General features: G+C 38.3%; 2 protein-coding genes across 2 annotated transcripts; both read right to left on the minus strand.

The window, feature by feature from the left end:
- Positions 1-2,084: 2,084 nt before the first annotated feature.
- Positions 2,085-7,926, minus strand: LOC102794876 (tripartite motif-containing protein 16-like). The gene is made up of 7 exons (XM_087839296.1): positions 7,678-7,926; positions 4,932-5,306; positions 4,760-4,855; positions 3,835-4,068; positions 2,827-2,989; positions 2,695-2,754; positions 2,085-2,611 (listed from the first exon to the last, which is right to left on the minus strand). Exons 1-7 carry the CDS (start codon positions 7,915-7,917, stop codon positions 2,085-2,087), a joined length of 1,695 nt encoding a protein of 564 aa, XP_087695422.1. The 5' UTR covers positions 7,918-7,926.
- Positions 7,927-11,537: 3,611 nt separating this feature from the next.
- LOC148104148 (uncharacterized) lies at positions 11,538-13,067 on the minus strand. Its single transcript, XM_087836059.1, has one exon. The coding sequence runs from the start codon at positions 13,050-13,052 to the stop codon at positions 11,538-11,540; it is 1,515 nt and encodes a 504-aa protein (XP_087692185.1). The 5' UTR covers positions 13,053-13,067.
- Positions 13,068-14,165: the final 1,098 nt, after the last annotated feature.

The raw sequence follows: 14,165 nt of genomic DNA on the forward strand, positions 1-14,165 counted from the left end.
TGCTTCCACCTGAGGACCCGGCCTTCGTGGTCTAAAGAAAGCCGGGTAGTATGTCATGAGCTCCCTCGGTGGAGTGAAACTCAGCCGTCTGCTCGTTGCTATCTAAAATATAACCAGGTGCTGACGTAAACTCTCGACCGTCTCACACTTTGTTTAATTAGTTTTCTGTTTGACGTTTATTCAGCTGTGTGAAAACCCCAGAGGAACCCTCCCGAGGGATTAATAAAGTTAAATTTAATCTAATCTAATACCTTTAATCTCAGCCAAACCGATTTACTCACGAACAAATAAAACACTGAAAAAGCCAAACAATAACATTTTTAAGTTATCAAAGTGACTTATATATCATGTTTAACCTGAGTAACGAAAGACCGCGGGGGTTTGAAAACGATGTGTCGGTCGGCTCAGATATTTGAAGTTTACACAGCTACATTCTCACCTGAAAATATGTTAAAAGTTTTTTTGCGACCCAGAAAGAGAAATAAGAGTAATATTAAAACTAAGTCGCTACCGCCATTGTTGGAAACTGGAATTGGCTGGGCCGCGCTATGAATTCTGCAATATGGTTTTTCAATTTTGTTGTCCGGGTGGACAATTGGGAGAAATTCGGGAGAATGGCGGCTCCGGGAGATTTTCGGGAGGGGCACTGAAATTCGGGATTCTCCTGGGAAAATCGGGAGGTTTGGCATGTATGGTTGTGGCAACATCACTAACCTTGTCAAACACCTCAGAGTAAATCATATCACAGAATATGACAGTGTATGTTGAGGTGAACTGAAGAGGAGGAGAGGGACAGGTACTGCTAGGGCAGACAGACGTTTCTCACGGAGTCCTTTAGTGCTGCAGGCAGGCAAGGTGTTCAAATAGTGCACAACTTCAGTTTTTTTTATTTCTATATGATGAACTCTGCATTATTAAGTGATAAGAACAAGTAATCTGATGTCCTGTAATCATTATGACGCTATGATTTGAGATACAATAAATAAAATAAGTTTTTGTACAAAGTATCGGTATCGGATCAGTATCGTCGATACCACCCTGAATATTACTTGGTATCGAATCGGAAAGGAAATCAGTGGTATCGCACATCACTAGTTAGTATCATGGTTGCTAGGCAACCTGAACAGCGCGACGAAGCGTATACCGTCCCATTTCACAAGCCTCTCACTTCCGCTCTTCTCGTACTTATAGTACGCACCGTACGTAGTACGCGTAGTGTGCATACTTCAAGCGTGCATACCCCGAATTGGGACACAGCATTTGAAGCATGCTACCCTTGAATTTGGACACGGGAAGTACCTTGATGAAAGTGTCACAAAGGTCACAATAACTTTGTGATGCAAGAAAGTAAAGAAAGCTTTGAGCTCACTTTTGAATCTTCTAGACTTTGGTCATGATACCCTATTGCAATACAGCATCTGTGCTATGCAATATTGGCATCATCTGAAGCCATTCATTATTAGCAAATTAAGTTCTATGTGCACTGTGTTCTTAACTTTGTTTTCTTATGAAGTCTAGATTCTACTCACTGTGTGGAAAGTGTGCAGTTTGTGTGTTTCGCCAAAATCTGAAACACTGAATTACTGCTCTTTATTGTGAATATTTTAATTCTGACATGAAAAGTCTCAGACAAATGTTTTCTTTAGCAATTATATTTTATACCATACACCAACACAAACGTAACACTTTTTCCCCCAGGCATTAAAGACAAAACAGAACAAAGACAATTAGGTGCATGTAGCTTATAAAGTGACCGTTCAAAGTCACTTTAATTTAAAAAAAAAAAAAAAAAAACAGCAAAAGAAAACAAAAACAAACCTGGGTTAATGATATTACTTAAAGCAACAAACTCTTACATTTCCTTAGCAGTGATTTTATTTATCTAATGTTCCAATCTAGAACCACAACTCTACACCTGCCTGGTGAGGAAAGAGCACCTGTCACGCCTTTCAACATCCAAACAGTGCGAGTCATTCAGCATATAACAAATAAGTGTCAAGTTCAATGAGCTCACAGGTTTCTACACTGCTTATATTAGGCCTTGAAAGACATTATTCAACATAGTAGAGGTGAAAAAGTTGGCATCACAACTTTTTCACTTCTGCATAACAGCCAGAGCTTCCTTCCTTCAGCCCAAGGCCAGGATAGAGAGGCTGAGTGAATACTGTGCGCACTTTGTGAAGCAGAGTCATGATGTCAGAGATGCTGTAAAACGACAGAGTACCTGACCTGTAATCCAGGTACACGCCAATCTGAGAGGTACGAGGACCTGACACTGCCTTGGCTACTAAGTTATGTCTGAAAGTATATCCTTTTGCAGAGCACTCCAAACTCCAGGACTTGTCATTCTTCCCAAATTCTGAGTCGAATGATGTTCGGCTGATGTTTTTGTAAGACGCTGCCACTGACCAGACGCCACCACTCCAACTGACCTCCCAATAGCACCGCCCTGTTAAACCCTCTCTGCACAGCACCTGCTTCACACCTCCAAACCTGTCCGAGTGAGATAAATGAAAATGCTCATAGCAGCCACTCGTCACTCGTTGAGAATCTTGTGAAAGGTCCAAGTATTTGTTGACCGAGTTGGGATCCAGTGTTAGAGGACAGTGATCTGATAGACAAGCAAACCAAGAATATCATCAGCCTTCTAGTATTTAGTAAGTGATTACTGCTTAGATATACTGATATACTTACAGCACAAAAACTCTTCTCTGGTCTTTGGCACAGGTGGCAGCACAACTTTTATACCAAAAACTGATAGGAACAAAATAAATAAATAATACTGGATTAAGTGGAATCAAGTAGATGGATATTTCTCTCAGGTACCTGTTGCAGAGATCTTGGGCCATGTGGTCTCCAGAAGCTTCTTCATGTCATCTCTCAGCTGAGTCAGACATTTGGTCACGGTTTCCACTGAATGTGGAGGACGAACAACAGCCCCTGTTGGCAAGTCTGGAGATTCACATGAGATGGAGAGAGACTGGAAGAGCTGGAAATAAAAAAAAGAAAAAAAAAAAGAACAAAAGTTAGGTTAAAAATTAATTTTTGAACATATATACATATATAACATATTTAAATAAAACCAAACAAACATTTTATGTGTAACTATAAATGAAAAAGAAAAACAAATCTCAATAGGATGTGTGCAAAGTTTCAGCTCCCTGCTTTTCTCAAAAAAGTATTTCTACAATAGATCTAGTTTTTCAAGACTTGTTCCAATATGGCTCCATCAGTATCAGCTCTCAGGCTACGTCCACATGTACACGGTATTTTTCAAAATGCAGATTTTGCTATGCACCACATTATTGTTTCAGTGAAATTAATTTCTACATTTGTACAATGGTGGACTGTCTCTAATTTTACTTTGTGCAGTGTTTTCACACACACAAACAAAATTTATATCCTCCCTCTCATTTTTTTCCTATGTAAATTTTTGAAATGCTCATATTCATTTATGAACATTCGCTGCACAGCAACACATTCTAAATCAAATTTATGTATCCTCATAAACTCCCCAGCAAGAAGTTACAATGTTGTCACATTAGGAGGTTTCTCTTTCACTCTAACTTTTCTTTGCTTGGGTGGGAAGCTTTGATGGCCTTACATGAAATGAGCGCTACAAAACGTAGCAATTAACAAAAAAGTGATAGTGCAGTGTGTTTGTCTTCATGAGGTAATGTTTAAACAGGTTTTCCTCTACAACCATTTGAGCTTTTACAGCTCCAGATGTGGCGTTTTTGGTTATAAAACACTGAATTAAATATAGAGTCTAAATGGTGACAGAATTTTAGAAAGAAACATAGGTTGGCCTACAACACAAAAGACATTTCCTACCTGAATGAAATGAATGTGATCTTCTGTATGAGAAAGCTGTTCCAGGTCGGCGTCTCTTTTCTTCAGCCTGGCGATTTCCTCCTCCAGCTGCAGCTGCAGAGCTTCTGCCTGAACAACTGCTAGTTTCTCTCGAGCCTCAATCAGCTGCTTTATTAAAGTACGTTGCTTTTGTATAGAGGAGATCAGCTCATCAAAGAGCTGGTCTTTGGACTTCATTGCAGTCTGACAACAAATCTGTTTTATACAAAGACAGTTTAGATTAGGAAAAAAATACTTTTTGGAGGCGAATTTAGAAAACTGAGGCAAAATTCATAAACCAATATAAAGAAAATAAAATGTAGCCACTGCATTTAGTAAATATGTAATAGTTAGTGTCTCATTGATGGATTTTAATTTCTGATTTTTACTCCAAGTATTTTCTGGAGAGCTTTATTTTTACTCATGTTGTCCTCATTAGCTCCTTTAAGTGACCAATTAGGTTTGCTGTTAAAAATGTGTTTGCTGTGATTCATCTGCAGTTTACTTTACATCTTGACTCATTGTGAAAAGTTTCCATGTAAACAATATCTCAAAGTGTACATGCAACTATGTGCCTGTTGCACACAGATGAAATGGGCCAGTCAGCCAATTCCAGTTGCTGACTGAATCTCTTGTAGTAGGTACATTGAAAATATAGGATTAAAGCCTGTTAATGCTCTTAGTAGAAAAAAAAAAAATTGTATAACTCATATGAATCATCTCTGTGTGACTGTAGGGTCTTCACCTTACGGTATAAAGCACATTCTTATAAAAGCTGTATTAATCTGAAAGCAGTAGTTGGAATTTAACCAAGTAATTTATGAGTTTACAGTACCACAAAGCACAACATGTACTAGACAGCACTGTGGTCAGTAGAGATATTTGGTTTCTAGTCTTATTTCCACACCTTGAAGTCCTTCACAGCTTGGACCAGCTCATTCAGCTCTTTTTGTCTCTCCTGGGATTTCCGCTTAACTGCACTGTGACTCAGAAAAAGCTGTCCCTGCAAGAAGAAACTGCAGGATCAGAGGAAAATTAAAACACTCCAGATTCATTTCGTTTTTTTTATTTCTCTTTACCTGCTCAGCAGCTCTTTCTGCTGCAGCTGTCACTGTTGAGTGGCACCAGTGATCGTCCATGGTGCACAAATAGCAGATACACCTTCGATCAGTCTTACAGTAAACCTCCATCAGCTTGTTGTGCTTTGTGCACATTTTTTCCTTTAATGGCACTGTAGCAGACACCAGCTGGTGAAGCTTCAGCACAGGAAAACTGTGGTGAGGCTCAAGATGAGCCGGACAGTACGATGCCAAGCAGGTCAGACAAGACATGGTGGCTTTGTTTCTTCTGGTCCCACAACAGAAATCACAGGCAATGTCTGTTGGTCCTGCAGGAGCAAGAGGAGAAGCTGGACGGGGCTGTTGGGTTACTGTCCTCTTCAGCTTCTCTACAACCTACAGTGATCAAATAAAAGCGGTCAAAGGTTTTGCACGACAAACAGAATCAAACTAGAATGGAAAGAGGATGAAGTCAGCTTAAGTATCCCAATTGTGTATTTTCTTTAAAACTGTAGAAAATGCAATGGAAAAAAGAGAACATATGTTGTTGTGTAAAGAATAGCTGGCTATGAAAATAATGTAGTGTATGAAAATATTTTAGGAGTAACAACAGTGGGTGTGGTAAACACCTACAAAAAAATCTAATGCCATTCCAAAATAAATAAGAAATTATACTCCTGGGACGTTATTAGACACAGAATCAGAATGGAAAAAAGACCAATTTCAATGTGGCATGGTTATTCGTGCCAGACATGCTGGTGTCCGTCTTTCAGAAACTGCTAATCTTCTGGGACTGATACCCACACACAATGCCAGGTTACTGGTGTAATCAATCACTTGTATTTATAAAGCACTTTAAGACAACCACAGCTGACACAAAGTGCTGTACATTGGAACCAAAAAATACATAAGATATAAACAAAATCCAAATAAAAGAAAGAAAAAATAAAATAATGAATTAAATAACTAATTTAATTTCAACGGAAAACTAAGTCTCACTGAGGTTAAAAGCCAAAGAATAAAAGTGGGTTTTAAGACGTGATTTAAAAGTGGACAGTGAAGGGGCCTCTCTAACGTGCCAGGGCAAAGTATTCCATAATTTTGGACCCACGATAGAGAAGGCCCTGTCCCTACTGAGCTTCCTCCTGGATCTCGGTACCTCCAGGAGCAGCTGGTCAGCTGACCTGAGAGACTGACAGGGTATGTGGAGATAAAGAAGCTCAGAGAGGTAAGGCAGGGCAAGACTGTGAAGGCATTTAAAAACAAACATGAGAAAATTTTAAAATTTTAAAATTAGACACAGGCAGCCAGTGCAGTGAGGCTAGGACAGGGGTTATATGCTCTCTTTTACAAGTTCCTGTTAGGAGTCGTGCAGCCGCATTTTGAACCAGCTGCAGACGTGAGAGCAATGACTGACTGACCCCCACATAAAGTGAGTTACAGAAGTCCAGGCGGGAGGAAATAAAAGCATGGATCACCATTTCAAGGTGCTGCCTCGAAAAAAAAACTCTTGCCAGTCGCCTTAAATTATAAAAACTGGACTTCACCACTGCTCTGATTTGGTTGTCCAATTTAAAATCACTGTCCAACCAAGGTCAGTAACAACAGGTTTAAAATAAACTACAGAGGAGGACTCGCAGGGACCACTGGGTCCAAACACCAACAACTCTGTTTTCTTTTCATTAAACTTTTAAAGGTTTAGAGCCAACCACGCTCTAATGTCATCCAGGCATGTCATGGGAGGCTTTATGGAGATGCCACCTTTCTGCTTCAGTGGCAAATAAATTTGGCAGCCAACTGCATAACAATGAAATGTGATCCCATGCCTTCTAAGGATGGAACCCAGAGGCAATAAATACAATAAAAATTGCAGTGGCCCTAAAATTGAGCCCTGTGGGACACCGCGTGACAGAGGAGCAGAAGATGATTCGGACTCTGAGAAGGCTGACACAGAAAGTTCAACCTGACAAATAAGACTAATACCAATTGAGTGCAGTGCTACCAAGACCCACTACATCACTTAATCAAGAAATTAGAATATTGTGATCTACGGTGTCAAAAGCAGCAGTTAGGTCAAGCAAGACAAGAACAACATGGTTACCAGAATCACATGCCAGAAGGATGTCGTTAAAAACCCTTAATAATGCAGATTCTGTGCTATGAAGGGTTTTAAAACCTGACTTAAAAATCTCAAAGATGTCATTATCGTCTAGAAAGTCTTTCAGTTGACTAAAAACTATTTTCTCTAAAACCTTGTGAAGTAAAGGCAGCTTGGAAATAGGCCTATAGTTCGCTAAAGCTGTGCGATCAAGGCCTGGTTTCTTAAGCAGTGGCTGCACTACTGCATGTTTGAAATTTGCAGTAACCACACCAGAATACAGACTGCTGTTAATAATTAATAACGCAATGGTGTTGGGGATATTTTCTTGACACACCGTGTCCTTTAGTAACAGATGAGCTTATCTGAGAGATGCTGATCATGGCACAAAGCTGAAACCTCACCTCAACGACAAATCTGCAGCAACTGTGTGATACTGTCACGAAACGTTGAACCAAAAACACTGAGGAATGTTTCCAGCACCTTGCTGAGTCTGTGCCACGAAGACTTAAAGCAGGTCTGAAGAAAGGAGTGGGTCAAACACGGCACTAACCACGTGACCGGTAGGCGTAAATGTGTATTTAATTAACAAAACAAACAAATAAACGTACATTAATTAACTCGGATTTTTTTTTCCTTTTTTTCCAAGCAGCACCGTGGATACGTCACCTCAGCCAGCACGTTGTTCCTCCCGAGGACAGGCCTTGGACTGAAGGTCTGCCTACACTGAGGACAGCTGTACGTTCCCTTTTCATTTTCCTGCTCCCAGCATCCCTCGATACAGCTTCTGCAGTAAGTGTGTCCACACTGGATGGTGACGGCATCTTTGAGCAGGTCCAGACATACCGAGCAGTAAAACTGATACAGGTCCAACTCGACGGCACACTGCTGCTGCCATTTCTCTGCCATTTGGATGAAATCCACAGGTGCACAGCGGAGTTTTTAACTAATTGAAGGGAAAAGCAGGGAAATGTGGGGTGGGGCTTCAACTTCTGCAAGTCTTAAACCAATTATTATGTGACAGTTTTGTTATAGAAGCTTGCAAACGCCACAAAACAAACAAACAATTAATACATTAAAATAATGACAAATATAAAAATAAAAAGCAAACAAAAACCACTGTTCCCTGCAAATGTTATGTATTTTATATATATATATATATATATATTTTAATTAATTTTTTAAACCATAATTAAACTTAAATAATTTACAAAGTTCATGTCAATGTTAAAAAAAAAAATACATACACGAATGTATGGGAACAGGATGGGGACAGCTGAGAAGCTAATTAATTTTTTTTTTTGCCGGTCCCGTTTGGCTTTTTTGCCATCAGAATTACTGTCTAAAGGCGAAGAAAGATGCCCAACGGATTTACTTTACCAAATCGACTAACCCAGCCTTGCCGGTCTATTTGATTCACCTTTTATTGTTTATTTTAGTTTAACCTGCTAAATACGGGACAGATGTGATTGTTGATATGATTCTTGTGTTATTTCCTCATTTCCCAGTGAGGCAATATACTGCAGACATTAGCCTTACATGAAGCAAATGATGATTGTTTTCTAGTGCTGTAAGTTATGACCTTTGATATGTGTGCACACATGCGTGTGGCTATCTAAGAAAAAGACCTAATAGCCTCTGGCCAAAATGATTTTATCTTGCACATTTGAATACACAGAAATGTACACATAAAGAAATAAATACATCTATCTTTTAGTATTTAAAGATAAAAGATAGATGTCAGTAGTTTTTTTTAAGTACAGTATTGTAATTATGAATATACATTGATTAGTATGTAATTTACATCTTCCAGAAAACTGATGTGTTCTCATAAACCTAGAATTAATTGATCAAAATCAAAGGAATTTTTATTTGTGGTTACACCTTCAGACTCATACCTACACCTCCTACACATATCTACAGTATGAAGAAAAGACACAATGTGACTGGCATTGGGATAAAATGAGTGTAAATATTTGCACAGTAGCCTTTCACTAATGGCCAGACTTAGAAAGAATGATTTTAAAAGTGACCACAAAGCTACCTGGCACTTCAAGTAATACAAGGCAGAGATGTAATTTAACCAAACAGTCTGAATTTTTGATGTCTAAAGTTTTTTTTTGATCTCTATGTCACAGTCACACTGCCGTGTGTCCCTAATAAATAGGCCAGTGAGTGCTACTGCTAGTTTTAATATAAACTTTAGAGTAGAAAAGCCTTAATAAAAGAGATGATGAAATAACTTTAATAGTATAAAAGTTACTTTTTTACTGAACTGGATGTCATCATGGCACAGAAAGTTTAACAGAATTATGTCTGGGGAAAAGAAATCCTGCGATCTGCTGACATCTAGTGGTGACTCACTGTAATTACGACTCTAATCATTGAGACTCCTTTTGCGTCTCTATGGATCTTAGCGGACGTTCTCATCACCAGCTGCTGTAGGCGCAAAATCCCTACTGTATATTTTGAGTTTAATATTTAGCTCATGTTTAATTAATATTTCATAGAGATTTTTTGTTGATCCTTTCAGGAGTAATAATATGCACATTTCAGTTATGTTTACTCAGGGCTAACCACCAAAGACAATTGCACTGTTTGTGATTAGGAGATAAAATAGGTGCTTACCACTTTAAGAACAGAGATACAGTTGCAGGGGGGTGGTTTAGTAAGTTGAGGGCCATGTCTGAAAACATCAACAAATTTTCATTCAAGTGGAAGATTTTTCTTTGTGGATATCAGAACATTCACCAGACACAGGCTCCTTTTTTGGGCTTGTTTTATTGGAAATGACACTGCAGCTGAGTTTCGTTGGAGGATGTGGAATAGGAGACTTTAAAAATACTCCGTAATTGGGTCACTTTATCAGAACAGCTCCTTTATCAGAGTTACAAGTTATCTGTTCTGCAGCCTCTAAGCAGCTGGCAGCAGTAACATACCGATTACTTTTAGCCCACACGCTAAAGTTAAAGTAAAACAGGATGCTTCTAATAATTTCTCCCAAAAGGTGATGAATAAAAATAAAAATTCACTAGATAAGAAATGACAGGTTGTTGATCAACATTTAAATATATGTATTTTTAAACAACTATTTAGCTTAATTTTCAGTTAAATTCACGACAAAGCACAAAGAGACAAGAAAGTTTATAGGAACAGTGAAGGGTACAAAGTTTGATCTTAAATAATGAAATGACTTCTAGGTAAAAAGGTCTGGCTGCTGAGTCCTCCCACCATGACTGGTACATTCCAGCTTTGTGCCACACCTCTGTTATAGCTAAAACAACCCCCAAAACACTTCAATAAAACACACACCTGTGCATACACAACTATAGCTCCTCTAGCATGCTTCCTCTTTCCTCTGTCCTCCATATCAGTTTCACAACTTGTGATAAACTTTAGCAAGACACGCTGAAGATAAATTTCCCCTCATAGGCAGCAGGACGAGGAGACAAGAAGGCACAAATTTGTGAAACAACAGTTGCCAAGTCATCTTCTTACAACTTGTAGTTAATGTAGTTAATTTTTCCCCCTCTATTTGTGGTCAATTTCAAATGTGCTTCTTTTCTTGTTAATAACTTCCCTTCTCTGAGTAATCTTTGTTACATCAACAGACCTACAAATGTCTGACCTCTAAATAAAATCAATAATAAACCATGATTTACTATGGCAACATAGAAATAAAGAACAGAGTTTTAACTTTAATCCACCTAAGCGAAGAAAATGAACAGGTGTCAGTGCTGACCAACATGTTTACCTTAACAAAACAGGAAGGAAAGAAATACAAAAATGACAAACTATATCATTATTAATGAAATAAAAGTTCAAAATATATCATTTATTTTTATACTTTTTGTGGTCATCATTTACCCAGCTTAAATGCATTTTTGAAGTTTTTAAATTTAATTATTCAGCTGTAATCTGACAATTGTAGGAGATGAAAACTGAAGGTAAAAGTGTGGAGAAACAGGACAGACACAGTTTAATACACCTGTGATATTAGTTGCCCAGACAGGAAAAGACTCCAGGGTTGATCTGCCCTCAAGTCAGATCTTTTATAACCGTTTGCTTGTTTTAACTATATTTTTTCATCAAAAATTTAATCTTAAAATTTCATTTTAAGAATATAATTATTTCTGTCATTACTAGATAAAAAATCCTTGAGATGGTTTAAAGAAAAACTCTGCTATAATGTTTCCCAGCCTAACCATATCATGTTTTCTTAATAGATAGAATTAATACAATCAATAGTTTTATATTTAACAAAAAAGAAGAAGAAATTAAATCTCTGAATTTGAAACACTATCCATTTTAAAAACACAAAAGTAAAGCCAAAAATGTTAGCAACAATGTCTTAACTGCTTCTCTTTTTTTAAATTAAGAGCCAGCCTCAACTAGATTTATATTATAACTCATACCAACCATTACAGGGATGTAAGTGATTACACCATTGTTGCCAGTGTTACAATAATTTTAATAGAAATAGTCGAGTTGAATCGCTGAAAGCAGAAATTCTGTTGGTACAGGTTGATTCACTGTACGCAACAGCTTTCAGCTACCTTAACAGCTACATCCATCACTTGTACTACTCCATCTATTGCCTCCGCAACTACTCCAGCAGCTTCTTCTACTACTTCCATTTCCACTCCTTCAATTGATGCTTCAGCCATGCCCTCTACCACCGCTGTTACTGAAAGAGCTTCCCCCACTGCAGACAACGCTACCTCCTCAGCCGCCTCCTCTGCTGCTGACAGCACCGCCCCAACTGTTTCTTCTTCGACTGCTGTTGTCAACGCAGCTGCTCCTTCTCCTTCTGCCAGTACTTCTGCCACTTCTGGTGTTTCTCCTGTCATTGATGTTGTCATCTCTTGTGTCATTTCTACTTTTCCTTCATCAGTTTCTTCTTCTTCTTCTTCTTCTACTGGCACGTCTGTTTCTATAGTTGGTAAAACTTCTACAGTCCCAGTTTCTTCTTCGACTAGTTCCTCTGTTCCATCTTCTGCTTCTGCATCTTCGGCTTCTTCTTCCAGTGTCGCTGCTTCATCTGTTATTGATGCGCTCACTTCCTCTTCATTTGTCTTCCTAAAAATTTTAAGTAGTTTTGAGAAAATATCAGCTCCCGTTTTTGCTCCAGCGACGCTCCTTTCCACTGCTGTTTCTTTTGTTGGAGTTCCTTTATTCGGTGTAGATACTGACTGTGTTTGTGCTTTTCCTCCTGCCTTTACCGCAGTTACTCCTTTACTTGTTTCTTCCTTTGACACTGTTTCTATTCTCTTCTTCCTTGCTGCTTGTTTGATTGTACTGACTCCTTTTATAGCTAGAGGTACAAGTGCAACAAACTCCGATCCACCAAGCAAAGCTGCAATTAGCAGGCCTTTACCTGCGATGCGTGCAAATTTAGCCACGTGCTGTTTGTAGACTCCACTTTTAGCTTTTTCCCTGGCTTCTTCTGAAGACATAGTCACTGATGTTTGTTTGATATCCTCTGCCTCTTTCTGTATTTCTGTCTCTATTGCTTGTAGTAGGTCATTAGTGTAATAACCACCTTTGTTTTCCATCACTATATCATCAATGGTTTTCAAAAGCTGTTCCACTTGGAACTTGTTGCTCCTGTATTCATTCTTTGCCTCATTATTCCAGTATTTATTATCTATAACGTGGCATCGGCCTCCACACTTCTGAACGAGATCAGCCAGGCATTTGCTCTGACTGACAAACTCTTCAATTTTCATTTCCTCCAGCAGTTGGTCACCGTGAGTGAAAAGAATTACAGCATATCGTAAAACCTCCTCGGAGAAATGCTGGAACATGTTTTCGATGACAGACTTTTCATGATCTGTGAATTTCTCCACTTTAAGAACAACGATAAAGGCATGAGGCCCAGGAGCACACTCAACAATACATTGCAGTATGTTGGGCTTCATGTCCTCTTCTGATCTGCTTGTGTCAAAGAAGCCGGGCGTGTCAACCAAAGTTATGGATCTTCTGTTAATGAGTTTGGACTTGGAAATGCAAATGCTCGTCTCTGAGTCAGGGGAATGGCCCATTTTGAACGTGGTTTCTCCAAATAAAGTGTTTGCAACACTGCTTTTTCCAGCTCCCGTTTTCCCGAGGAGGACAATCCTCCGTGTTGGTGGCACTACAAAAAAAAAAAAAAGGTTTCAGAGTAACTTTGTTTTTTTGTTTTTCACATTTTGTTTATTGCATCATTTCTAATGTAATTTTTCAACTTTATTCCTCAGAACCAAAATTGCTTCATGTAAGCATGACAGTCTCAGTCAGTAATCATATTACACTCTGCTCACTTGCTGTAAAAGTATATTATCTATGTCTCTGTCAAGTTTATAGAGAAAATTTAAAGTTCATAGAAATTAGAACTAGAAATTTAGGACATTATGTCTTACACATTACCTATATATATAATATCTTGGGATTACATTGCCACAACCTCTTCACAATAGTTGCAGCTTTCCTTATACTGCACTTTACCATCCAGAGATAGTGAATCATCTTTATGGATATTTATTAATTAACCTGAGACTAGGACACAGCATAATGTTGCATAATTTGAGCCAACTGGAAGCAACAAAAAAAGAATACATTGTTAACATAGAATAAATTAGCACAGTTGATAGAATTGCTTTTATTTTCTTGAATTATTAACACAACTTTAGTCACAATGATGCAAATAAAATTTGTATTGCAGTATCTGGAAAAAAGATATTGTGTGATGAATAAAGTAGCTGCAAATGTACATGGATGATAATGGAAACAAACTTAACTTACCATTCATGTTGGCAAGAAATAGAAGTGCAACAGGTGGATAGATCCTCAAGTCCAAGTGTTTGATGTCCCTTACTTATCTGTGCTTGCATTTGGTTGCCTCTACCTTTACTTACAAACTTATACTGATTGACTTCCTTATTGGCTGACAGATGCTGAACTGCATTAACCTGTGAATGTGAGATGAGAGGCAATGTTTAACCAGATTAGCCTACAGATATCTTATGGTCCCACTATTGAAACTCAGTTTCACTGAAATACCTGGCACATCCCAGCCACTGCTATCCGGCTCCAATGGCTACTGGATGTTTACACTATCAGTCAGTTTAGACACAACTTCTGATTTAATGTTTTTTTTTCTTTATTTTCATGATTAT

The sequence above is a fragment of the Neolamprologus brichardi genome, chromosome 3 (assembly GCF_056152115.1).
Source record: "Neolamprologus brichardi isolate AB-2024 chromosome 3, ASM5615211v1, whole genome shotgun sequence".
Taxonomy (NCBI): domain Eukaryota; kingdom Metazoa; phylum Chordata; class Actinopteri; order Cichliformes; family Cichlidae; genus Neolamprologus; species Neolamprologus brichardi.